This window comes from Perca flavescens, chromosome 19 (assembly GCF_004354835.1).
Source record: "Perca flavescens isolate YP-PL-M2 chromosome 19, PFLA_1.0, whole genome shotgun sequence".
NCBI lineage: Eukaryota > Metazoa > Chordata > Actinopteri > Perciformes > Percidae > Perca > Perca flavescens.
The window spans coordinates 24,053,926-24,081,366 of NC_041349.1; the positions used below are offsets into that span (position 1 = coordinate 24,053,926).

Here is a 27,441-nt window from a genome sequence, read left to right on the forward strand (position 1 = left end):
CAGCTGCAATGTCCTTAAGAGTTCAGATGGTTGTTAATTATAAACAACAAGTTAACAATCTTCATTCAGTCACCACAAAGTGAGGACCTTCTGTACATAATTAGGGAACATGACCACTTGAGGGAGAATTTGCAACCCGGGATGGCAAATTGTGTTGTCTGCTTTGCATATGCCTTATGGCATAGTTCCACCAGAACTTTCTGGCCTCCAAACGGATTCTCAGTCTAATGTTGAGCCATTAAACTGCTGCCTTTCAGTCATAATTGCACAAAACCTACTTAAGTAGTCACTTCTTCACATTAGCATCTTCAGAAGTCAGGAAAAGCCCCTAAGTTATGTGAAAACAGAACCATTTATAACCTAGATTCTTCATAATTATCCATGTTCATCATAGCCTGTTTATTCATGTTCTATTTACAGTGGTGCTTACTGACCATGATTATGACTACAGCTAATTATCATTACAGGGCAATGGTTTGTTAGGATGTCTGTGTTTTTTGGTCATTTTGGTAATTACCTGGCCTCCTAGATTTGGTAGATTTACTTACTCAGGTTTTTAGATATTTGTGCATGTATTTGAAGGGGGGAGAGGGGTGCTGCTTTTTTACATGCCATATTAGGACTTTATGTCAAGTACAGCACGAAACATGCCATGTGAAAGGTAACCTCAAATTCAGAATATACGTCATGTATTCATTGGGATGAAATGTTCCATCAGAAGCTTCCCATTTTCTTTGTTAATGAACACTTGTGTTCTGTGTTTGTGTCTTTTAGATGTCCATGGACAACAGAAAGAGGCCAACGGGTTCCTCCAACTCTGGCAACTTAGTTTACTGGTCCTCCTCGTTCCCGCGGCAACCAGCCAGGGTCCTGATTGTGGAGGCGCTGCCACCGTGGTGGTCAGAGACCTGTACGGTGCTGTGTGATGCTCTGGAGAACTTCCTGTCCCTGGCCTGTAGTCTGGACGGACCCTGTAGGATCCCACTGCTCAGCCTGTACGTCATCAGCAGGCAGCAGGAATGTCTACTGCCATTTGTGGTAAGTTAGATGAAGGCAACGTGTTATTGCTTTTTCTAGTTCCTCCTCTCTCACCCCGCTCTTCCCTTTTTTGCATTCTATCACCCATGTTATCTCTCACTTCCATACCTTTTTCTTCTGTCCCTCTGTATTTTCAGCAGGTTCGTGGTAACCTGGCCAGGCTGCGTTCCTGTGTCGAGGAGCTGAGGACTATTCCAGGTGAAGGTTGTATCAGAGGAGCAGCCAGAGGAGGCGAGCTGCTGCGTCAGGCAGTGCTGGACAGTCTGCAGCAGTTTAAACAGTACATCAGACATATCAGTACTGACAAGCAGGCCGGCAACAACATATCTGTGGAGGTGAGCTTTTTTTTTTTTTACAAATCAAACATAGTAAAAAAGGCCTTGGTATTGGTCATTAAGCTGCTGTTACCCTGAGGCATCATTCTAATATGCTTTTAAAAAGATCTTTGGTTCAAAAGTTAGCCTATCACAGATAGGTATAATACTCCAAACTAAATCGGTGTATTTTTATTTATTTTTGTTTTTGAATACAGCAAACGTCATGACTCGTGAGTTCTGTTCATTTCATAGCACAGTGTTTTAGGAATAGCATCTTTGTATAGTGTAGTAATCCATCTGAGAGCATCACTCAACCCATCTTCTGTAGACAAAAAGTGGAGATGCTGGGGATTGAACCCAGGACCTCATACATGCGAAGCATGAGCTCTACCACTGAGCTACATCCCCACATGGCTTTACCACAAACCGCAATGTTTCTGACAAAAGTTGGGGCCACAATAAGCTAGTTTTAAAAGCTAAATTAGCATGTGTACCAAATTGATCTGACTGAGAAAAGTGTCACAATTTATGTTAATGTCACGAAACTTCACATTCTTCCCATTTGAGCTTTAACGATGATCACTGCCAGTGATCAACTTCTGCCAACCCTTTGTTCTCTTCTCAGGCAAATGGGCGAGCATGACAATGGCTGTTCCGCTTTATAGCCTATATTGACATTAAAAATTAATGATCACACAGAGTATTACAAGTGACAAAAAGTAGTTTTCTTAACTTTTTGGACCATGACTTAACAGGCTTACATCTTCACCTGTTTCCCCCATCCACACCAAAATGCAAGGCCAGCATTTTTAGTTGAGCACTGTAGCACTCGTGAAAAGCTCAATTGTCATGTGTGAAATAGGGGATGGAGGGTCGAGCAGAGAAAAAAAAGATGTGTTATCAAATGTAGCCATCTTAGTGTAGTGTAAGTGTACATAGTAGTCTTTAGTTAATGTGACGAAGTTTACATGAAAATATGGCTTTAACAATCATCATTCCAGTGGTCATCATCTTCCTTATAAAAGAAAAACATGGAGATGCTGGGGATTGAACCCAGGACCTCATACATGCGAAGCATGCGCTCTACCACTGAGCTACATCCCCATTTTTTACCCTCTCGCTGCTCCAGAGAAATAGCAGCCTTTCAGACGAAACAAATGTTTTGTGCAGTGCTATTGTATAACAAGTCATTTGTACTAAATGTTTTTCTGCTTCTGTCTCTCTAGATCCATTATGAAGGAGCGTCTCTTCAGCTGCAGAGTAGCTCAGAATGAATAGACCCCTTTTTATATTCAAGCTTTGTACTTCATGCTAATGTAGGGAAAATGCTCCACTTATATCTTTTAAATGAGGTCTCTTCACGTCCAGTTCGGTGTATTTAGCAGCTGCAATAACATATTGAATTAGACATCTAATTTGCATTTTTACAAGCTTAATAAATTCTCTGTTGACAGTCCACTTTAGTGGCTAAAATATGTATCAGACAGTCCACTTAAAATCAGCTCATGTTCATTTTTAAATGCAGAAAATGGGCTCTATTCATCTGCTGCAGAGCCATCTGTGAGTGAGTTGTAAAAGATAACATCAGGAAAGCTTCAATACTTGTGATTGCCTTCCTGCTAGTTTTTCCGCTCTGATCAGCTATCATATTTACAGTAAGTGGCAAATCCTGTGAGTGCACAAAGTATTTAAAGCTATAGTACGTAGTTTCTGTTTCCCCAGTGAGGAATTCTAAGTAATGACAACAAAACAGGCGGCGCGTCCACATTATGCAAGCCTTCCGTGATTGCGCTCAGCAATGTTTTTTTAATTTGTTCAATTTGTTTCCACTCACTTTTAATGATTAAAGTGGATGGAATTGTTGACATCCATATAAAGTCATAGCTATCACTTGGATGCAGCACATTTACTAGAACTATGAATTCCTATTTGTGTTATGTTATGCAAAGCCATCTTTGCGCTAATATTCCGTACACGTTCCAGGCTCAAACCTTGAGACGCAAATACAACATTTTAGATTGCAGCAAATGAGAGTTTAGGGGAATAGTAATATTACTGAATACTGTTAAATTTAATTGTTGGACATATGGGGAACTGAGAGATGAGCCAGTCACTGTTTTTCTTGATAAATTTGGACAACAAGCCTCTGGGTTGTTGATGAGGATTTCGCAAATCCAACCAGCATTATTAGAAAACTCTGGACAGATGATTACACTAAGACCCAGTGTTTCTGACAGCAGCAGATATGAATAGCACTATTAGGAGACAGAGAGACACTAAGCAGAGGCATTGCCCTCTTTCTGTGTGTGTGTGTGTGTGTGTGTGTGTGTGTGTGTGCCTTCCTCTGTGATGTGTCAGCAGCAGATTCTACTTTTGGCCAAACAGCAGAGAGCAGAACCCATCAACAATCCCATAATAATCATCATTTACTTCAACTGTTAATGGGATTCAGTGGGATGCTCAACATTAGTCTAAAACATTAGTTTATCTGTGCTCCCCCCATTAGGCATACACATGCCACAGAAAACTAATTTCCTCTCTTTCCATCATCAGACATAGTGAAGACTTGTTTTAAGATGATGTCTTCTGTTCAAATCTACTGCAGAAATCTTAATTATCAAAAATAATTGATTAGTGACAAACATTTTCCGGTGCATTACCAGCCGGTTTGTTCATTCCTGATGGCGTGACGTGTGAGATAATGATAGCTCAGTTACAGGAAACATTAAAATAAATTACAGATCATAGGGCAAGATGGCAGTTAAAGCTGTGCTTTTTTTCTCTCATGAAAACATCGTTTCACAGTACGTGTAAGTTAGAGTTGTGTCTTTATACCAGGGGTGGCGAACCTGTGGCTCTTGAGCCACATGCGCCTCTTTGCCTGCTCCTTTGATGCTCTTACTGTGTGGCTGGGGGCTGTGTTATTGGTAGATTTTTTTTTTACTTTTTGAAACATTTCAGATAAGTTTAAAAAAAAAAAGCTTTTGAATGATGCATTTGCCAATTATTTTAAAATAAAAAATAATGCAGCAGAGTTTTTTTTTATGGACAGATTCTGCAACCTGAGGAAAAAATCACCTTCCTCATTAACCCTTTTACTGCTGATTGTTTGAAAGCCCCTCTAGTGACAAATGAGTGAAAGAGTGGCCACAACAGAGTACAACCAGACCTAAAAAGGATTGTGGATAACAAAGACTGTCAGGTTTCCCACTGAGTCAATCTAAGTAAGAAAAAAAAACCTATGAAAACTGCTATGTATTATGACTTTCATTAGATCTGGAAGTCACTGTTGCTGTTGTAATATGGACGTGCATGTGTTGTGTGGCTTTTTGCTATGTTGCGTGTTTTTTTGTGGCTCTTTATGCTGAACTGGTTGGCCACCCCTGCTTTATACCATATGCCACTTTTCAGTTAGGGTGGGAGTCTGCTTTACTGGGACAGCAGTTCTGACATTATGTTTTTTAATTTAGTAACAGCAATTTACTGCATGTCATGTCCTTTAAGTACAACAGAAACACAACAGTCAGACCCAAGGAATGCTTTGCTGTGGTGATGTTGTGGCCTGTTCTTCTGAAGATATGGCAACTTGAAGACAAACTTGATCTTTCATAACGCAGCCAGCTGTAGCAATTCAGAAGTGAGCTTTTGGTAAAGAGTTGTGGGGAGGAACAGCTATGTGGTCCCAATAATAGTCAAATTAAAACTGATTGAGGTTTTTCCACTGTTGTGAGGAAGGAGCAACAGTGTCGGTTTACCCTAGTTGTTTTTTCTCCTCTTCAATCTAATGGGAGTAGAGGCCATCTAAATTAAATGTTGAGGGTTGTCACTGTTAAATGTTTCTTATTTGAGTTGATGTCCTTTTGAGCCCTTTTTATTCCAGGTTTGCTGAGGCATTTTTCCATTTTTACTCTTGCTCTATTCACAGGTTACTGTGGTGACCAGCCAGCCAGGACGGGGACTCGTTCGCCAGTTGGAGACGGGGCTCAAAGATGCTGACCTGGTGTCACTGAAGCGTCTCCTGGTGGTGCAGATCTATAGTGCGGCAGACTGGGGACAGGAAAACCACTCACCTGAAGCCACACACACAGAGGCTGAAGGTACATGCAGACACACAAATAAGCACACACACACACACACGCACACACACATACAGTGGAACAACTTGAAGGAGGTCTGCTATCTACTTTCTTTACTCCCCCTCACTTTCTACATACTTTCCCCGTGCACTTTCTTAATCATCTTCAGAGTTTTGTAGCATTGACCCATTTATTACGCTACACTGTTTGTTACATATCTACAGTCTACACTCGAGATGCATGTCACAATTTATAGAACTTGGCTACAACCCAAACATTTTCCAATCCTCTCAGGAAGACTAATTTCATAATGATATGTCACTCTTTGTAATTACATGAAGGTTTAAGTTGTGTGGTCTGAATAAGTAGAGAGTGCAGCGAGGACTGGATAGAAATGAAGGGGAGACAGAGAGAAATAGAAAGTGAGCAAAAAACATACAGCAAGTAGGCAGGAGAGAGAAAATGAGAGCAAGTGTAAGAGACAGGGTGTGGTAAACACAGGCAGTGAAGTCTTTCTTGTGAAAATATTTCTGCACCATCTGAAATATTCATTTCATGGTGATAAACAGTTGTCTGTATGACTGACTGCAACTTTGTTTTCTCAGAAGTGTTTGAGGTGCTGGAAACAGCATACTGATGATGATGTGAGTTTTAACTCACCTGACACAATTATGTCAGTTATGTAATCCCGCCTAGTTTGTGTTCATCACCCCCTCTTGGTTATTTTTACATCATATCTAAAGTGAAATGTTATACATTTGCCCCAGTTCTCCCCATTAAACCAGCCTCGGTTACCCTTGGAGTCAATCTTGTTTTGGAGCAGCCTTTCAAAAACAGAGCTACTTGGCAAAATAAATCTGCTTTTAAATGGGGGTGCCATATGTGAACTGCACACATTAATAAAATCGTGGAGCTGTCAAAGACCACAGTAGCCACTTTCCCACTATCGCGCCATTGTGAGCTAGGGCTATCTTTGGGCCAGTTGGTGTAAATGGCATTGGGCATCAAGCTGCGAAAACCAAAACCATTAGTTTGCAGTATTGCCCCAAAACCTGTTCATAACATGCCGCCTCGGTGTAAACGTCACGTATTCTGCCCATTTCACCATGTTGAAAGTGGGAAGTGAGTTGAGCTATCATGCGATATAAAATCTGCATGCGAAGCACCAACGAGCTAACGTTACTCAAGAAGTTTGCTTGCTGTTGCTGACCTTTGCTTGGTTGAGTAACAGAGACTCAACAGTTAAGCTGAAAAATGATGTTCCTTACAGCAGATGCAACTGGTAATTTTCTTATCATAATAAAATATTGTTGAATAAAAATATATATTCCTACATGTAAATGTAAAGCCCTGAGCTTTGTAGTGGTATCGTTGATCAGCAAGCTGTTGTTCTTTATTCTCAAGTGAACTAAATGAAATGGATAAATAAATGGATAAGAAATGACCACAAGGGTGTGGAGGACCTAGTTGTGTTAAAAGCAGACAGTGTCCTGTTTTATGTTGCTTTACCTGATAATTACAGGAATAAGAAAAGAATCTGTCACAAAATCATAAAATAACTTTTGTTAAACTGTTCATAACTCATGTCCATAGTGGGGTCATGCTATGTAATGGTAGGGAGACTTCATTTTAGTAACAAGACTAGACTAGTGTCCCTGCAGCAGCTCCTCTAGTACAAATTCCTTTGTATTTATTGTATTCATCGATTAATATGAGTGATGCTAATTCCTCTCACTCTCCAGTGTCTATTAAAAAAAGAAAATGTTTGGAATGTAGTTGCCACAGTTTGATGATAGTGAAGCCTACACCCTTTTAGCTGCTGTGATGCCACTGGGACTAGATCACTGCGTTCCTCCACAGTGTCTAGAAGTGTTTACAGCACTGAGTGAAACATAATAGTCTTCAGCTGTCTGATACTACAGCCAACACTCTCTTCATTATGTCAACACCAGCGGTGCTACTAGACCACTGATGTCCCACATAAAGCTGCTTTATTGGATGGTTCTTTCCGCAGTGGAGAGAACATGATGGCTTGCTACCATGACATCTTCAAACTTATCGTGATTGGTCGCACAAGCATGTAGGTGGCTCAGGATCGTCTCTGGTGAATCAGTTTCACAAAAAAAGAATGGTCAGTTTGAATTTTCATCTTCCTGTGTTTTCTGTCACCATCAGTATTCATGTTTTAACTCAAAGACTTGGAAACATGACAAACAACATAACAGCATTACACAGTTGATGACTCTTTTTTTTTTTTTTTTTTTCGTTTGCTGTGCTATCAATTGGCTTAGTAATATATACAGTATAACAAAACAAGCAGGCCTTTAGATACATCCTTAAATATGGGACCATTCAGTCTTTTTGTATGAAAACCAATCCTAAATGTACTCTGCATGGTATTTCAGTCTGTGACATTACTTAGTAAAACCACCACCAAAGTTCTGTGAGAACATAGAAAAGAGAACGGAGTCAACGCTGCATCCAAGAGCTTCACTGACCTCAAGAGTTCATCTGGCTGAAAACTGAAGCAGGCTTAAATCAAAGATAAGAACTTTAGCTGTCTAGTCCGTGTGAATTCAACTCAGACTTACAGGATGCTCGCAAAGCTCATGAAATTGGCTTTAAAAGTAGTTTTGTCACTGTTACCAACACCCCTGGTGGAAGTTTAAAAGGGTGTTTACTGTGTTCAAAAATAGTTCAGATACCTGCAGTTGCGGTGTATCCCACAAACTGCAGAGCTGCTCAGAAATGACCGATCACATCGATTTTCCTTTATTATTATTTTAATTATAACTCTATGGGGCCTTGTAGCAGGACTTTGCTATTAAGCCATGGGATCTAACAAGCAAATTGATCGACTGTATTGCCCATTGTTTATTCTCTCAATTTATAAAGCACTTTGTAATTTTTGGTTTTGAAAAGAGATGTGTAACTAATATGCCAAATCTAATACGCAAAAATAAAGGAAGCCATGTTTATTCTGGGAATACTCTGGAATCTGGGCGCGTTATGGAATCTTAATAGTCTCCGTGTGTGCATGATGCTGAGTAGGAATGCTGTGAGAGAAATTGCAGCAAATATGTCTCACTTGACACCAGACTATTTATTTAAGCTGTGTGTGTGTGTGTGTGTGTGTGTGTGTGTGTGTGTGTGTGTGTGTGTGTGTGTGTGTGTGTGTGTGTGTGTGTCAATCCATGGAGTGCAGTAGTATATTATAGGAAGTGGGTGGAGTATCCATTTTTGTTTTTGTACCAGAGTGAGACTTGGAGCCAAAACCATAACTTAATGTTTGACTCTGTGGGTGAGTGAGTGAGTGAGTGAGTGAGTGAGTGAGTGAGTGAGTGTGTGTGTGTGTGTACAGTGCAGTACAGTACAGTGCACTTATTTGATAGAAACATCAGTAAAAGGACAGTTATGCAAATTTTTCAGTGAGCTGACAGCCGTTGTGTTCAAACCGCATGTGTGGCTGGCTGAGATGCCGCATATTTGATAGTGACTGGCAGCACAACTTTGAGGTCTGCTGTGTGTGTGTATGCACTTGTAAGTCTTTATGAGGACCAGTTTGAGGTCAACACCTTTAAATTGAGGACATCATTTGAAAGTGTGGACATTTTGAGTGTTCCTCAAGTGCTTTTTTTAAGGTAAGGAAAGGTAAGAACCAGGATAAGGGTTGAGGTTAAGCATGCAGTTGTGAAGGTTAAGGTTAGGGGCGAGGAAATGGTTGGTTTCAACAAGGGTCCTCACAATTATTAAAAGTACAAACATGCGTGTGATTGTCTGAGGGCCAACGCCTTAAGAGCATCCTGTTTTTGTTGAAACTCATCCAGTGTATCCTTGAATCCCCGGGCCTGTTCTGTAATTGTACAGTGGAGCACCAGGGAGAAGATAGAGAAATGGGTCACGGAGCAAGAGAGAAGGAACACAGAGTTAGAGGAGCAGAGTAAGACAGACAGACAGATGATTATGGTACCGGTGGTTTTTGGTTTTCCAAAAGTTGTTGACTGAAACATATTCAACAAGTTCTCCCACACTGGATGCACTGGTTCCTTAGGGATAAGACAGCGACAAAAACTATTCATTTCCATTGTTTATATTCATAGGAGGAAAATGTAATTGCATTGTTTTACCCTTAGCTACAAATGAAACAAATTAAATCTGTAAATTATGCAACAATCTTTTGCAGAGGCACTGTTTTGTGAGGACAAAGTTGCGAGTTTGATTCTTTAAGCTTAAACATTGATGATGTAATAATCATAAGCTTTATTCACCATATCAAATATCAACAAATAAGTAAAAATGTGCTATAGCATATACTCAAACATGGACTATTACTGTTTCCCAAGAGTAGTGTCTATTCTCAGTGCTGTTGCATGTCTCTCTCCCTGCATTTCCTGTCTATCTCCACTTTTTGCAAAAACTAGTAGTTATAACTGTATTTCTTGCCACATAGTAGACACATAGGATACTGCGTCATAAAAGTCAGACAGATAATAACTGTTGCAGACAAAACGTATGGTCTATAAGTGTTAACTTTTTTTCATTGGGCATTCCCCAGGGATGTGGCTCTTCCACACGAAACAGTGCACAAGGGTCTTTCTTTTATTATCCCCCAAGATGAAATTGGGGTCAGAGTTTGTAGAAGTAGAGGAAATTATGCATTTTAAAAATAACACTGGCCGGCCAAAAGGGGATGCTAGGAAGATCGGCCACACCAAGGTTGTTACTGATTGTCCCAAAGGGGGAGTAACTTTTTTTCATGTTTGGCACACTGTATTTAGTCTCTGTTGACCCTTCTGCTGATGCAGTTAATTAGTGGTTTCACAGCTGTTGGCTTTACAGCCATCATTTTCTAAAATGGTCAGACCTTAATGATGAGAGACAGAAGTAGAGGGGAAGGAGGAGAGGCCGAAGAGAGAGGGTCAGGTCTTTTCACAGAGATAAGCATTGTGTTGGAGCAGAGCGAGAGAGAAATGCTGATAAAGGGTGGAATACAAAAATAAAGAGAAGATCAGACTGATAAAAAGGGAGATCAGACAGGAACAGTGACAGACAGGTGTTGATAACAGTATCAGTAGGTCGGTGGATGTCCTCTGGCTCATTGCCTGATTGAGGTCAAGGAGATTCGGTGACATCACCTGAGGTTGACTATGGTGCTGGCATCAGGCTGAAACCCAAATATCTTTTTACTTGCCAGACTGCATTCTGTGTGTGTGTGTGTGTGTGTGTGTGTGTACTCCATGATCTTGATTTGGCACACTATATACACACATTCACGCAAACACGCACCAGACAAAGCTTATATTTATTCTTGAGGCAGAATCACAAGTTCTAAAAAGAAGCATGTGTTTTGGCAGTAAGAAGAGTTCTTTTTTGCAAAGTCATCGTCAGCACTAGAGGACACCCACTGTGACAGACAGCCATGCATGTGTGCGCAGACACACACGTGCACAGACACCGTCTGGAGCAGCTACGGTGATAGATTACTACTGTCTGACTGTCTCCCATGAATATCTTGGCCTCTCCTCTAAACAGCATCTCTCTCCATCTCTCTGTCTCTCAGAGCCTGCTTAAACCCAAACAACATAACAAGATACAGAGTTAGCTGGTCAGATACCACCAATCCACATGACTCCACCTCACCCTCAAGCTGTCTGCTCTCCATATCCTGTTAACCAATGCGCCGATATTCAGATTAGAAGGCTTTTATAGAAGCAACAAGTCTTAGAGTTGTCAGTGGTTCCTCTTTAGGTCCAGAGCATTTTCATGCAAAGTTACAGTAATATTTTTTGCATTGGCCTGTACTGTCATTTCCAACAGTACTACCTAAACTTTAACTGTACTGCATCTTTAAACGTTATCTTCTATTCAGCTTGGTCAATCAATTTCATATGTCACATGACAATTCCAGTGAAATCCAGTTATCCTATCAGCTCTCTGTGCAGATCTTTGCATGTTTTTTTTAACTAAATGGAGATGCTGGGGATTGAACCCAGGACCTCATACATGCGAAGCACGCGCTCTACCACTGAGCTACATCCCCTTTGTGTGTCTGATATTTTGGCTTCCTGACCTGTGCACAATTTAGCTGACTAGTGCAGAGCCCGTTGAAAATGTGCCTGTTTGGAACGGGCAATTACTTGGCCTGTGGTATTTGCTGCTTGTAGAATTCATCAAAACCAAATTGTACCCCAAAATGACTTACAGAAGGACCCCAAACCACTTAATATGCAACTCCACTTTATAGCCTACTGACTTACAGTGTAACCTACTTCTAAATCAGAGACTATTGTAGCCTACTACTGTATTCACCTGACAGAGAACGCTGCAGATTCAGAATGTAATATAAAAAATATAAAAATGTGGAGTAATCAGACTCATTGACTCATGGCAGTGCGCTACCCACCCGGCCCGAACTGAGAACTAATGAGCACATATCTGCGTTCATCAACCACCCGAACCGGACTGCGTGTGTGTGTGTGTGTGTGTGTGTGTGTATGCGTTCGCGCACGCAGAGAGAGAGAGAGAGAGAGAGATGTCTTGTGTTGGATCGTTAACGAATTTAACATTTCAGCAGACATGTTCATTTCCATACAGGTTTAGTGGCTTGACGGTTAATGGGGAAGTAGGGATTTGATTCGTGGGGTTATTTTGGTGACTTAACTAACCCGACCGGGGTGAGTCTAATGAAAAGTGCTGTGTCTGCCCGGTTCAACTCTGAGATTTTCTCGCATTGCACAGCGCTCTGAAGGAATAATCTCAGAGATTACGTTATGTTCTGCCAGCTCACATCAATTTAATACAATAGCAGGAAAAGAGTCCCCCCGCTGTTCTAAAGCGTTCTGCATTTGGTGTCTGCTGATGTACAGGTTACCTTCCCCCAAACACGGACACACATACAAATATGGCTTGTTTTATGAAATAGATAGCCTGCCTATAACTGGCATCACTCTCTGTCTGCACTTGTTATCTGTGGTTGTGCTTTGCATGTTAGTTTATTCAAAGTCAAAGACAGTCCAAAGTAGTGCAACTTGCACAACAAAATTGTTTGTTGGGTGTATGCCACATTTTAGCCGCCAAAGCTCCGCTGCTTTCTGTCTCTGGCCCTCAGTGTGAGAGGGGGAGTGGCCAGCGGCTAGAGCGGCAAAAGCCAATGTGTGCTTCTTTTACCTATATATTTAACGATATCTTTTGCATTTCTAATCCATACAACGTCAAACTTGTCACCGCACTTACTCGTGCCCGTAGCAATAAACCTGTCAAGTTTGAAATCCATCAGACTAACGGTTCGAGAGATATGCGCTTAACACCCACCCAACAACATGGCATCATGACTTTGTGTAAATATACACGCCACTTTCATAAAGCAAAATGGCGTGTTATTGTACGCATTTTCAGCTATCCACGTGTATGCCTACGTTGTATACAGCTGATGTAAACATACCCACCACGTGGCCTCGCCACGTTGCGTGTTATCGCGAGAACGCGACGTACTATCGCGAGAACTACGTCACACGCCTGTTAAAAAAAAAAAAAGTTGGGTTTAGGAAAAGAACACAGGGAAAGGCTTTAGTAACAAAACAGTGACAAAAACACGGAAAATAACGACTAAAACACTCTTAGGAAAACAAGCGTGTTTTTGGATAAGGCTTATTAAAAGGCTTATTAAAAAAAAAACAGCGGAAAAATCGCCACACGCAGGATGCGAACCTGAAAGTCCTGTGTTTTAACCATACACCACCCCAACCTACCTCCTTACCCAATACCAGTTTCTTTATACTACTCACTACGGCAGAAATGCAATGGCAATGTAGGTCAATGGCGGCCGATTTGCGTTGATATACACGCAAAAATGCGATTATGCATCTTGATAACACGCAAAAACGGGATACAAATTGGCGTTTCATACATACGCCAATTCATGAGATCAGTCTGTACACAAACACACACACACACAGACCGAAAAACATTCCTGCAATTAAAAATAGATAGATGTCAAATGTTTAGCCAAGGCTGTAGCCAAATTAACACATATTAAATATATTAAAAATAACAAATATTAACAAATACTGAAATAAAATGTACAATTATCACACTTTGCAGTAAAATGAACATCCTCTCCAGCACAGTAACGATTTAAGCCCCAAAAAATGTGTGTGATGTAGTGGAAATGTGTGATGTAGTGGAAAGTTAGCAAGCTAGCAAAATACAGATAAACTAACAGCTTCACATCACAGGGTCAAACGGTTAACATTCAGTACTCACTGCAGACTGAAACAACTCAGGAATAGCTTCATTCGCTGCAACAATAGCTAAATAGAAAGAGTACAAACTTCATTGTCTCTGACTTCTGAATGGGCGACCGTAATGAAAAGAAACACGACGCAATCTCGGGGATTTATTACGTAGATTATGTAATAACCGTACGTAACTAACGTACACACAGTGTAACCTACACAGTCTACGTAGCATGAGGAATTCACAACAGTAACGAGTAACTATGCCGCACATAAAAAATCTATCAGTGTAAAAGTATTAAACTCATCGAAAATATGTACTCAAGTAAAAGTGGAAGTAGGAGAAAAAAATACTAAGTAGTTCTACTTCGTTACTGTTCAGCTCTGCTGTGCATACATTTTGTGTGCCACTGTCTATATTTGTTGATATTCATTGCTTTTTTACATAGTATTCAAATATGTATGTGAATAAGTGTGCTTGTGTATTTGTGTGTTTTTCACCCTTTTGTCGCAGTATTATGATATTGTGACGCATGCTTCTAAAAACTCCCTGTAAATCCCTTCCAAACAGCTGCCAAAATCGGTTTCCTCAACATCTTATTTTGACAGATATTCATTCAAACTGTTTTAGTCTTCATATCATTTCTCAGCTTTGTCAAAGCTTTTATTTCATTCAAATACCTAGTTTGCAAATGCTTCTCAAAGTGACAACGCAGTCATTCCATCCACATATATTTAATCCCAAAATCCAGGTTTTAAGTGACAGCCGTTCTTCTATTCAAACACTTTTTTTGGGATTGCCTTTGGAGGTTGTGTATTATCGTCATTGATCTGTTCTCTATTCATCTCACATCAATAACCTCCTTTATTGCTTCTCTACTTTAGCTCTGAGCCTTGAGGTAAACATTATTTTCTCATCCACACACCAGCACAAACACATTTGGGCTCCGCAGACAGTGTGCTCCTCCAGGAGTTTCAAAGCGTCGCTACAGTCAACATCGGTGTATACTGAACTCAGGACCTCTTGCATGTTACCACTGAACCAAATCCTCATATCTTAATGTGCATCTGTAACCCAGTTACTATGTTCCTCTGCCAATACATGCTAAAGAAGCTTTACATTATGAATAAAGTTGGAGATGCTAGGGATTGATTCCAGGACCTCATACATGCGAAGCTACACTGAGCTACATCCCCTCCATCTAAGTGTGATATGTTTCCATATTTGACTGATAGATAAGTGGCTCTTTAAATGAGAAAATGTACTGATAGATTTTTGAAAAGAACCGGCATCCCATTATTGTTTCTGACCTTTGATACATTTTCAAAAGTTACCAGGACTGCAAAATGTAAAACTAATGTGTATATGTGCATAACATGTGACTGTGCACTTGCAAATCATCATATTACATTCAATTTAAATTAATTTTCTTTAAAATGTTGCTAGCTGCTGGAGCCATATTGTCTGTATATATCTTTCTCATGTATTGGTGAAATATCCCCCAACATTATATCACTTTCATCCTTACTCCCTGGGAGCAGTAATCACACTACAGTACTCTTTGTTTTACAGTACTTAAATAGTCAAATTGAGGAATGGATTTTCCTTTCTTAGGCAACTACAAATCCAATCCAGTGGTCTTGGGATGAGATCTCAGATATGGAGTTACTTAGAAATGTGTAATCAAATCTTATTCGTCAAATAGGATTTGCTTAGACTTATAGAGAGGTCATTGAAATGTAAATGCTACATCAGTGTAGTCTGTCATTTGGAGGTCAAACAATTGCTCATAAAACCACATTTACTGATAAAATAAAGAGAGCTAATCTTGAGTGCTATTTTTCCTGAGACATTTGAGCTAAAGGTAGAAGCCGTCTAAAAGCAGACTCATATCTTGGACAAATAGCTCTTTCAAACTGACACCCCATCAGCAATTCTTGGATCCGTCTCTCAATAGAAAAGGATTATAGCCCATTATATCTCCCCTAATCCTCTCCTTGCAATCTCTCTCTCTCTTCCTTTTCTTCTTTCTCTCTCTCCTCCCAAACTGCCCACAGCACTAGCTCAGTGTCTTCCCATCCAGATTCATCTTTTCTTTTCCTATCCGTCTGTCCTGTTTGTACGAGAGATAAGGAGCTTTTACACGGGACACAGGACAGTTGTTGTAGTTAAGACGAAAGGAATAGAGGGAGTGTGTAAGACAGAGAGAGAGAGAGAGAGAGAGAGAAAAATGTGTGTTTGTGTTTATGTAACTGAGCGTGCATGTCTGTTTTTTTACCGATTGTAAACTCTTGTAAACTCTTGTGTGTCTCATTTGCTTGAGTACAAATATGGCTATAAATGAGTGACTCCTGAGTGCGTGTGTGTGTATGTGTGTGTGTGTGTGTGTCCTCACCGATGTAATTTTCCCATATCATTTTCACTTTTCTTTGAAACATTCTCTGCTTCACGGAATCTGCCTTGCTCCATCAAAGCGCAACAGAGAGATGAGAGGACCTTTTCCTCGTTCCTTCTCTTCTCCCTCCAGCTACTTAATTACTTTCTCCTCCTCCGCTGCCTCCCTTTTCCTTCTTTCCCTATATCTCATTTTAGGGGGAGAAATTCTCAGCTATGTTTTTTGTCTCCAACTCTCTCCTCCCTCGTACTCTGTGAAGTATTTTCATTTCCTCTCAGCTTTTATCTTCTTCTCACTTTATCTCTCTTGTATTACCATAGATTTATGATGTATTAACCTGGATTTATTGTACTCCTCTGCCTAAACCGCTTGTGATTTTTTTTAGTGGGTCTGCTTAGATTAAATCTAAACTACATTAAATAAAATGCTACTTTAATACCAGTCTGCAACTGTGAAACGTAGTGTTTAGGTCACTGAAATCTTTGAAACATTTACTTTACACATGGAATAACGATATGTTAGGCAGCCACTGTTTAGCATGTTAATGTTGAAAAGATAAAAAATGACACACACTGAGGGCAGCCTGTTTTCAGTCTATACACCCTACATCAGATCACAATTGAATATATATACATGTTGCCATAGATTGTGGGTGTTCTGTATTGTGTAATCATGTTAACTGTTACACTGCCTGCAGTACTGTGCTTTATCTTTGTGACTGCCACCTTGAATATTTAATGCTCTCATTGTTTAGAAGTGTTTTCCTTCTCCTTATTTGCCTTCTGCAGAACACTTAAGCCATTTCCACGCCACACACAGTTGCACTTGGATCAGCATACATCCCACAAATCCATTTTGAGTCGCAAGAATAATGACACTGAACATTTGTGTCCCTTGAGAGGAGGATTATAATTCACTGGCCCAAAGCCAAGATTTATAAAAGGGTGGGACAAGTCATCCTGAGGACTCACACTGAGCCCTATTTCTTGTATAACATTGCAATAATAATGTGAAACTTCATCGATCCCCAGAGGCAAAGTCTCCCCTCAGTTTTGCTTCACTCCAAAGGGAGTTAAGACCTAGAGAGCAACAACCATGGCGCTTTTTCATAGAGGCTTTTGCAGAGGGAATGCTTGCAACTGTGATTGTATTAACTGTGGTCATCTGGACATTAAATGACAGTGTCCCTGAAACCTGACCCCGAATGAGCAGAAAGCCTTAATTTGTTCAGCCTTAAAAAAAAAAAGATTAATAGAGTCATACACTGGGACTCAAAGTAGTGTTTTGCTTATGACATATCTACTCTAATTTGTCAAAAAAAATCACTTTGTTTGCTAGCAAAAAAAACATAAATGTTTGGAAATAGTCCTGCACATAAAATCGCCTGTGAAGTGCAAAAAACATTTTTTGCCACCTTCGGACAGAGCCAGGCTAGCGGTTTCCCCGTTTCCAGTCTTTATGCTAAGCAAGGCTAACCTGCAATCTGTAGCCTTATATTTAACTGACAGATATGAGAGTGGTATTGGTCTTCTCATCTCCTTTAAGTCTCCGCCAGAACAACATGACATCATGACTTCGCGTAAACATACATGCCACTTTCCTAAAGCCAAGTGGTGTGTTATCTGTACGCATTTTCAGCTGTCCGGGTGTATGTCTACGCTGCATACAGCGGACGGCAGTCTGCAACGTCACAGCATAATAAACATACACAGCACTTTCTAAAGCCACGTGGCGTGTCATCGCGAGGCTATGATTGGTTTTAGGAAACGTCACAGAAGAACAAAGAAGAACAGGGTTGGGTTTAGGAAAAGAAGAACAGGGTTGGGTTTAGGAAAAGAAGAACAAGGTTGGGTTTAGGAAAAGAAGAACAGGGTTGGGTTTAGGAAACTTGACATGCGTTTCATACTACTCGCTACAGCATCAATTAACACGCAATCGCAAGGTAATGTAAGTCAATGGAGGCCAAACGCCGTTGATAAACATGCCAAAAAGCGATTATGTATCTTGATAACACGCCAATAATGGCATATGAATTGGCGTGTCATACATACACCGCTTCATGAGATCAGTCTGGCCAGAAAGAGAATTGTAAAATGAACTATTCCTTCTAAGGATTGGTTCACAATTCTTCAAGTCTGTCTTAAAGCAATAGTCAGGTTCCCATAGGAACGTTGCAACAGGTTATACTTGCTGTAATCAGTCCCCATGTTTATACTGGCTATTAAAAGATTTCAACATAAGTGATGAGGGATAAAATACATTTGTGCACACTGTGCACAAATGTATTCAAGTTTATCTGAAGTTGAGTCTGAAGTTGAGAGTCTTTTTGTTGCCATCCTTACACGGCAACTCAACAGGGAAACACTGTCTAGTGTTATTATTTCTTTCAGTATCCCTTCTTCAATAAATCTAAAGATTTTAATTAGTCTGTAATTTCACCGTGATTGTGTAGTATGTTACCCTGGGAGTAACTAGAGGATGTTATCGATGGCATTTGTGACTTGCTCAGTTCATCAATCTTATGCAGAAAACTAAAGTATAAACTCAACTCCTGTGGGATGTTAATAAACCCCATCACCCCATACATTTTTGTGTGATTGCTTCTGTGTAAAAACAACTTCCCACCAGACTTTTCCTTCTCAGCTACGATTACAATACCAAACCTGCAGTCATTGAACCCAAGGTCGCTCTCTCCCTCTCTTTTTCTCTCTGTATCTTTCATTTAGTTAATTTTCCATCACAGTCAGCTAGTTCAGTTTAATGTGTGGTGGGTTAAAGTGCACAGAAGTGCTCCGGAGGAAACCCCACCCAGACCTGCTGACACACGCGCACACACCCAAGCACAGCTACTGCGAAACATTCACACAGACAGGAAGCACGCTGCACACACACTCAGATTATTTGGCCATAAATTCAATTGCAATTCTGTGCTTTCTCTCGCTGTTTTATTTATTTAGTATATATAAATATGGTTTTACATGATTTATATGAGGATGCATGAATTATAGGAGTGCATGTTTTTCATCTTGCCACACACACACACACACACACACACACACACACACATGGTGCCAAGGTCAGGCTGTTCACACCTCTGTGTGACGTTAGCTGAGCAGCAGGTGGTCGTACAGATGGAGACCGGTATCACTCTTCACACCAGGATATGGAACCTATTAGTCGCACACTGAGAGATGGCTGTTTGCTCTGCATCATGCACACACAATATTATTTATCTAAACCCTCCTAACACCTTGTTTGTCTGTCAATCTGCCTCCATATACATTCATTTAATCTATTCTTTTTTTACTGTTTCACCATTTTCAGAACAATTTGTCAGAAGGTCATGAGAAAACTAATCTCATAGTATAGCCTGACAGACATAGTTGTAACAAAAAACTAAAAGGTTGATATCAGTCAGCTGATGCATTAAAGGGTGGAGTCTTCCTGTGGTTGCAGTTTGCAAGTACATAATTTTTTTGCCCAAGAGAGCTGTTTCAGTTACCCCTCTCTTGCTCTTTCTTTCAGAACAACAGATGGTTGCTTGAAGAAAGAGCAAGAGAGAGAAGTATAGAAAAAAATATGGAAAGGGCTCCTCGGAGTGGTCCACAGCTATTAAACACCCAGAGAGTGTTGTTGCTCTTTCTTTTCTCCCTTCTCTGACTATACCTGCATCTGTCTGCCACTGTCTTGTTCTGTCAACCATATTCCTCTTCTGTCTTCATCACGTGTTCCTAGTCTTCTGTCTGGACCAAAATTGGTTGCCGACCAACTTACTGAAAGACAGATTTTGCAGTACGTAGAACCACACCGCTAGTGTTGCTACAAATATGCTAAATGTTTTCATTTCTGTGGTTTCACTGCAAAAGAGATTTAATCTGCTGGGATTGTCTTATCATCACAAAACAGCATTAAACACTTAATTACTAATTTCTGTTTCATTTGCTTGCGGTTAGTTTATGTCTTAACAAGCACCAAAATTAGTCCAAACACTTGAATGGGCTATCTATATAATATCAGTTAATCTCCTATGTATGAAGTCTCTGCCTTTAAAATATCACTCTCTCATCTCTTCTGTAATGACACACTTTCTCTTCCTCGTCTCACTCTTTTGCTCATTTCTCACTCATCAAGGCAAGGTAAGTTTACATATTTAGCACATTTCAACAACAAGGCAATTCAAAGTGCACCATCGAGACAAAGTGCAAAAGATACGCCACAGAAGGACATTTACATACAATTATGAACAGTTATTGAAGAGAAAATAAAAACAAGCTCAAATAGAGTGTGACAGCTTTAAAATTATTTAAAATCTATTTTATAGGGAGGTCTGTAAAGACACCGTTACAGTAGTTGAGTCAACTAAAGATAAATGCATGGACAAGTCTTTAATTGTGTTCTTGCATATTCATTCATTGATTTGTTTAATGCGCTTACTCAGTCCCAAAACATCGTCCGCATGTAATGTAAATTAGTGTATCGTCTGCAAAATGATGGTAACGTTTTTGTTGTTTTCCATAATCTGAGCCAATGAAAGCAAATAGATGTTAAACAGAAGAGGCCCCAAAATGGAGCCTCGGAAATTCCGAGTACAAATGGAACGCACCCATACTTTATGTTGTGGTCAACCGTGTTGAATGCCATAATGAGATCCAGTAATAGTAAGACTTACATTTTGCAACTTTTTGTGTTTAAGTGGATGCCATTAAAACCCTTAACTACAGCACTCTCAGTATTGTGGTGTGATCATAAAAGCTGACTGAAAGACATCACAACAATTTACCATCTCTTACTTCTTCTCTATTTTCTTCTAATTTCCTCTTTTACCTTCTCTCTATTTCTCTAATCACAGATTGTAAGATGACAAAATCACCGCTCTTTGTGCATGTCTCTGTCTCTGTTCCTGTCTTTTTTTTATCTGTATCTGAGCATACACAGATGGACTGTGTCTCTGTCATCTCTCAGCTTTCAAGCCACTTAAGGGAAAACAAGGTCATTCTTCCCTTCTTTTTTGAGAGGTTTGTTATTTGCTATCATCTCTCCAATCTCTCCACCCAGCTCCCAACTCTTCTCTGCGCTCTCTTTTATAGGTCTGCTCTGTCCCCATCATCTGTCCTTGTTGTCTCCTTTCTTTTTTATCTCAAAAGTGCGTGAGAGTCACTATGAGTGTGGGCTTTTGTTAATTCCTAGAAAGTGGACTGTTTTCAGCTATAACTGTTGTATTCAGTACAACTGTAATAAACAATTAACAATGTTCGGTCCTCAAAAAAATATACTTCTTAAAAAAGTGACATTTTCAATCTTTTTCCTTCTTTCCTCTCTCATGTACCTCATATGAATACTGTCTGCAGAGCTCTTCTCATCCTCTGTCCTCTAGTGTTTTTCAAGCGCTTCAAAGAAGGCATCCAGCTGCCATCCTCTGAGTCTCCATGTCATTCTCTTCAATCTAACTTTATTTCCAGATTCTGCTTGAAACCAGGCAGTTGATCTCTTGCAATCACTTTACTTCTCTCCGTCTGACGATCAAACTCTCTGTAACGTGATTTATTTGCATTAACATGGCTGCAACCACCAAGGCTTATATAATTGGTTTGTTATTAGTTTGTTGACTGGACAGATTTGTGATTAGTATCTTTTTTCAAAACATATTTTCATTTAGCATACACTGGGACTTAGCATGTGCACAGAATCAAAACCTGGAGAATGAGGTAACGAACCTAATGAGCTGCCATAAAAGGATCTTCCCGTTTTTTGACCTTCTGTCAAGTACATGTGGCCATATATCTTCTTTTTTCCTCAGTGATGATGGCCAGATAACTGCTGCTGTTGTCGTCCCCCTCGTCCCTCTTGTCTTTTTCAAGTGTCCGTCTGCTTCAATTGTCTCTATGACCGCATGGCTTTATCAGAAGTGACTGTGAGGCAATTAGGTCATGTGTCGAGCGCCTGTGTTTCAGACCAGATGATCAATGTCCTATTTGTCACAGTCTCAAACTACATCAATGAGCTATTCATCACTAACAGACACACTGACAGACAAGGACAGAGTGTGTGTATGCGGTCAGTGATGCTCTGTACGTTAAATATGGATATCAGAGGGAAATTCCTCAGACAGACAGTCATCAACGTTTCCTTCATGTTTGTGTACACTTTGTAAAGTTTGTGTCTGGGGAATGCAATATCACAGTATTGTCTTACCCCATTTAAAATTGACACATTGGTGGCAACTTAGTGAGGATATTTTTATTTGGATTACATAATAAAAGTTGCTTAAGGAATTGAAAGAAAGTTTCTAAAGTCTGTCCGTCCGAACGTACGTCTGTCTCACTCTTGTGAACGCAATATCTCAGGACCTCCTGGAGGGAATTTCTTTAAATTTGGCACAAATATCCACTAGGACTTAAGGATGAACTGATTAGATTTTGGTTGTCAAAGGTCAACGTCATTGTGACCTCACAAAAATCATTTTTGGCCAATAACTTAAGGGGCCCTATTTTAATGATCTGAAACGCAAGTATCAAACGTGAAACGCAAGTAGCTTTGTGGGCGGATCTCAGGCAAATCTAAAATGGGTTGGTCTGAAGTAGCTAGGTGTGGTTTGGGCATAACGTGAAAATAACCAATCAGAGCGTCATCTCACATTCCCTTTAAGAGCAGGCGCGCTTGTTCCATGGCGGATTGCTATTATGACGGCGGATTTGCCTGGCGCACGCCAGCGGGAGCTGTCCGAGATGCGGCAAAATAATAAATGCCCGTCTTGTTGCTGCGGCCTCTCGGGCGCATCTCCTCAAGTCTGGAGAGGATTGCTGCAGCCATGGAGGGTGGGCCTCCAAACGCACCACCTGCTCCTGTTGTGCCCCTTCCTCCTCCCCCCACTCCATCTCCGTCCACCCGCTCCACCAGGAGCGCATGGAGTGTCCAATCCCACCGTAGTTCAACATCACGTCTCCTTAAGTCCTCTAATATTTCCTCATTTATGTCATCAACACATCCATGATTCATGGAAATGTTGTGTAAAACACAACAAGCCACAAAGAATGCTGCGACGTTTTGAGGACTGTACTGTAAAGTGCCTCCTGACCTATCCAAACACCTAAAGCGCATTTTCAGTAATATTTTTTGTTTTCACGCTACATTATGGCCAAGCATGCGCCCCTGAAATAGCATCTGAATAACGCGCCACTGACTTTAGACCAGGTTTTTCCTGGTCAGTGGCGGAATTGTTTTCTGAAACTGCAAAATAGCACCAGGTAACGCTTGCGCCGGCACACGCCTCCTCTCTTCGCTGAACCGCCCCCGGGAGCGCAAATACATTCCCTAATTTACCTACGTGCATCTGTGGAGGGAAAAGTACGCTGTGCGTCGGGTGCAAAATAGGAATGATACATGCGTCGGTGTACAAAGGCAATTGCGCTGAGTGCAAGATAGGGCCCAAGAATTCATAAGCTAATTTTGCCAACATTTCACACAAATGTCTAATAGGATAAAATGTAGGGGTGTCCCCGACTAAGGATTTACACATTCGAATCAGAATTGTCGAATCTTTCTATAGTCGACTGATAGTTGAATCATCTGTGTGTGTGTGTGTGTGTGTGTGTGTGTGTGTGTGTGTGTGTGTGTGTGTGTGTGTGTGTGTGTGTGTGTGTGAATGGGTTGGGAGGGGCACGACACTAGTCAGCAGGAGGGTAACATGTAAACCGCAGGCGCGTATGGACGCGTATTTCGCATCCGCCGCATGCATAACCGTCTCTATTTTGGGAACTGTGTATCCTGGCTCAAGTGTGCGCATTAATTCTTTATAACCTTCACCGTCCACAACATTCACTGGCCTCATTGTGAAGCGAAATAAACTCTGCAATTTTGTCCGGGATTTCTCTTTTCCTTTTCTCGGGCAATGGCGGTCTCAAATCTAGCTTTCTTTGAGTTAGTTTTGGTGCAGCTCCGGTACTACTACTACTACTACTACTACTACTACTACTAGATGAACTGCTGTCGTCAGTCTGATACTGTGGGTGGATCTAGAAAAAAGACTAACATATTTTAAGTCCCAACATATGATATTGCTATTCGTAAATTAAAAGCGCCATTATATATGAAAAAGTGAAACGTCTTTATTGGTAATAAACTTACCCGTTTTAAGTGGAAAGCCATGTTTGTTGTTGACGAGTGGTAGGACATGAGCTGTTGGCACAACTTGCATTTTACTTTTTTTGGATCATCTTTTACTATTTGAAAGTGCATCCACACTTTAGATTTTCTTTTTCCAGACATTGTTAAGTAACGTTAATCTCCTCGTCTGATGCTCCTCGTCTGTCGCCGATCAGGGAAAGTGAAACTTAAATCTTTCACAGGGGTGGTTGGATTTACACACACACACACGTAAAAATATTTATTGAACTCTTCTTTCTTTCTTTTCCTGTTTTTTTTTCACAGCATTATCATAATTAAAGGCTGTATATAACTTAATATAACCGTACAAAACCAGTAGTTCTGTGTGAAATTAGACATTGAGCACCCCTCAGACCAAAATGGTATGATCCTCGTTTCATAATAATACCCGCGAAGATCCGACTGTGAGATTGGTGGTCGAATCAGGCTCCGCATATCGATGCATCGAATCTTCGACTATTCGGGGTCACCCCTAATAAAATGATAAAGAATTTACATTTTATATCTAAAAGGTCAAAGATCAACTTCGCTGTGACATCATAAAGTTCTGCAAAACTCTTTTGTGGCCATTATTCAACTTAGGAACAGAATGGGAGACATCTGTTCGGATACTGAATTGGCGACACTAACCTTGGGTGTCCACCTTGAAACTGTGGTGATTGTAGATCTTTGTTGCTGCCGGGTTGCACATGACGTATGAATAATCCATGTTTTGCCAAAAAATACACTTAATACATTTTTATTAAATTGCTTTAAAGTCTTCACTGCAGCTATTATGTAAGTCTGGACAGATGTGGATATAAATGGCAACTTGACTGGTGTTATTTTTGTAGCAACAAGTTAATTAATCAACAAGCAAATATGGACTAACAATAAGTCAAACTTATTTTCAATGATATAACGTTACATGAAAAGGACATTAAACTGGACCAAGTAATGGTGGTTCATCATTCTAATCAACTTGTGATTTTCCTTTTAATGTCACAATAGAAAAATAATTATGTAAGAAAAAAATAATGTTTTTCTTGTTCATCTGTCAGTAATACAGCGAACGTCAAAGTAGTTCTCCATTATCACGATCTTTCTGGAATTAGACAATGTGATGGTTAAAAGCTTCACTACACTATACAGCACAGTGTCCATTATCTGCACCTGGTAAAGCTGTCTGGTAAATCCATATCTAAATGAACTGAAAGAGGAAACAGGTTGTAGAGTAATGCTCTGCTTCCTCTTCTGCTGCATTAGCTCACTTTTGTCACTAATTTCCCCACAAAAGCTAATGTTACAATGGTCAATGGTCATGAGGACAATGCAGTCTTCCTAATGCACAGAGTAAAAGGAACCATTACTGAGCGTGGGCCAGGGTGGGATAGAGAGAGCTGAGGGTCAGGAAAAGAAATAGACTGTCAATAAGAAGGAGAGACTGAGGGAGAAGGACGTCTTGTTACAGAAAGCAATAAATGTAGTTATCTCCCCATAATGATTTATATATATAATTAAATTATTACCAACACAAAAATAAGTGCTATTCGTGGAGAAACAAACAAATACACTCATGTCTTTGGGGTTTAAGAGATGTACAAGGCCATAGCCAGACTTCTCCTTGTAGATCACCAAGTCCATTGGTCAAATTCAATTGAAATCAATTTTGAAGTTAGATACATCATTACAGATTCAATATTTATGTTTTTCCCCCACAGGCGATTTTTAAATTAAAAGTGACAGCCCTACCCCATTGGAAGAGGTGAGAAAAATAACCCAACCTTCGCTGAAAATGCATTTTCATTCGTTTAACAAAAAAAAAAGCAAGGATGTCTTCAGGGAAATTACAGCAAAATTGAACTCATTACATCGTCATCTAATCACATTGTGTTTTAAGGTTATTTGTGTGCGTAAGTGTGTGTGGAGATGAATCACAAATATGTTTGGTGGTAGACAGAGGAGTGATGCTAATGTAAAGCAGGAAAGCATTAGCGGCCGTCGTTTAAAGGATGTGCATTTCCAGGGATGTGATGAGTCAGCAACGGTTACTCAGTTCCTGCCATTAAGAGCCGATTGAACGGTTTGAACTGTTGCAACAGATGCAGTGTAGAGGTTTCGGGCCTTGTGGTTAAAGAGGATATAACTGAAAACAGCACAGGTCCCCCCCGCCCATGCAGTATGCTACTGTATGTAATCTCCCTTTATTCATTTTTAAAGCATTTGTGTTTGAGTTAAACGTGAGACATGAGTACTTTTGTATTTACAACACACACCATACGCAGCTACTTAATAAGATCCAGCTAACACCCTGCACCCTTACCTCAGCATGTTTGTCACACTCTATCTTCTCGTATATATACACACACACACACACACACACACACACACACACAGAGGACATGCTAATGAGATGCAGGAGCATTGTAGGTCAGAGGGATGGGTCACTGGCTCAGGCGTTTAATAGTTTCTTAATCTCTAGACCAGGACAAGAAAGAAAGGATATAGACCAAGAGGCGCGGAGAAATAGTGACGGAAGGGACAAATGATAACACGTAATTGATTTTTTTTTTAATCTTGCATACCTATAGTAAACACACACTTAATGAACTCTGCAAGGAGCGAATTTAGCAGTGTAAACACATTCCTCATGGAGTCAGATAAGCATGCCGGCGAGGCGCAGACAGCATCGCATCACTTCAGCTCCTCGCTGTCTCACTGAACACACACCTCGAGGTTAACTACTCTCACCTATCCTCCTCTGTCAGTGATGTACAGCTTTGTGGAAAGCAGTATCACACACACACACACACACACACACACACACACACAGTCCTGAGTTATACCCCTTATTTTCTCTCTTCCTCTCTCTCTTTATCTCTCTCTCTCACAGATACTTTGTGGTCTAATTACAGACGTAGAAGCATTTCTGACATCATCCCTCACCCACCATACCCGTCCATCTCTTCCCTATCTCATCTTGTCCTTTCTCCTTCCTCCTGCTCTTTCTCTGTGTAATTTATACTTTCTTCCATTCTCTTCCCTACACCAACTTCCATATTTCTTTCTCTCTTTTCTTTTCTCTCTCTCTCACTTACTCTGTCTCCTCCTCTCTCCATTCCTATTCCCCAGACAGACATTATCAGAGGGAATGGCGATTGGTTTGCTTCAACCCTTCGTTCCTCCATCTCTCTGTTGTTCTCTCAAGGATGTCTCTCTTATCTCTGCATTACAGTTT

At 40.4% G+C, this 27,441-nt stretch overlaps 1 protein-coding gene and 3 non-coding genes across 4 annotated transcripts in view; 1 reads left to right on the forward strand and 3 right to left on the reverse strand.

The window, feature by feature from the left end:
• The window catches only part of m1ap (meiosis 1 associated protein), a 39,747-nt gene that overhangs the window by 2,854 nt on the left and 9,452 nt on the right, over positions 1-27,441 (forward strand). Inside the window, exons 2-4 of the mRNA XM_028564739.1 lie at positions 775-1,038; positions 1,176-1,373; positions 5,281-5,452. Coding sequence (XP_028420540.1) covers positions 775-1,038; positions 1,176-1,373; positions 5,281-5,452 — 634 coding nt within the window. The remainder of the gene's footprint in view (positions 1-774; positions 1,039-1,175; positions 1,374-5,280; positions 5,453-27,441) is intronic.
• trnaa-cgc (transfer RNA alanine (anticodon CGC)) lies at positions 1,692-1,763 on the reverse strand. The gene has a single exon. It is a non-coding gene; the product is annotated as a tRNA-Ala (tRNA).
• trnaa-cgc (transfer RNA alanine (anticodon CGC)) lies at positions 2,388-2,459 on the reverse strand. Its single transcript has one exon. It is a non-coding gene; the product is annotated as a tRNA-Ala (tRNA).
• On the reverse strand, positions 11,400-11,471 carry trnaa-cgc (transfer RNA alanine (anticodon CGC)). Its single transcript has one exon. It is a non-coding gene; the product is annotated as a tRNA-Ala (tRNA).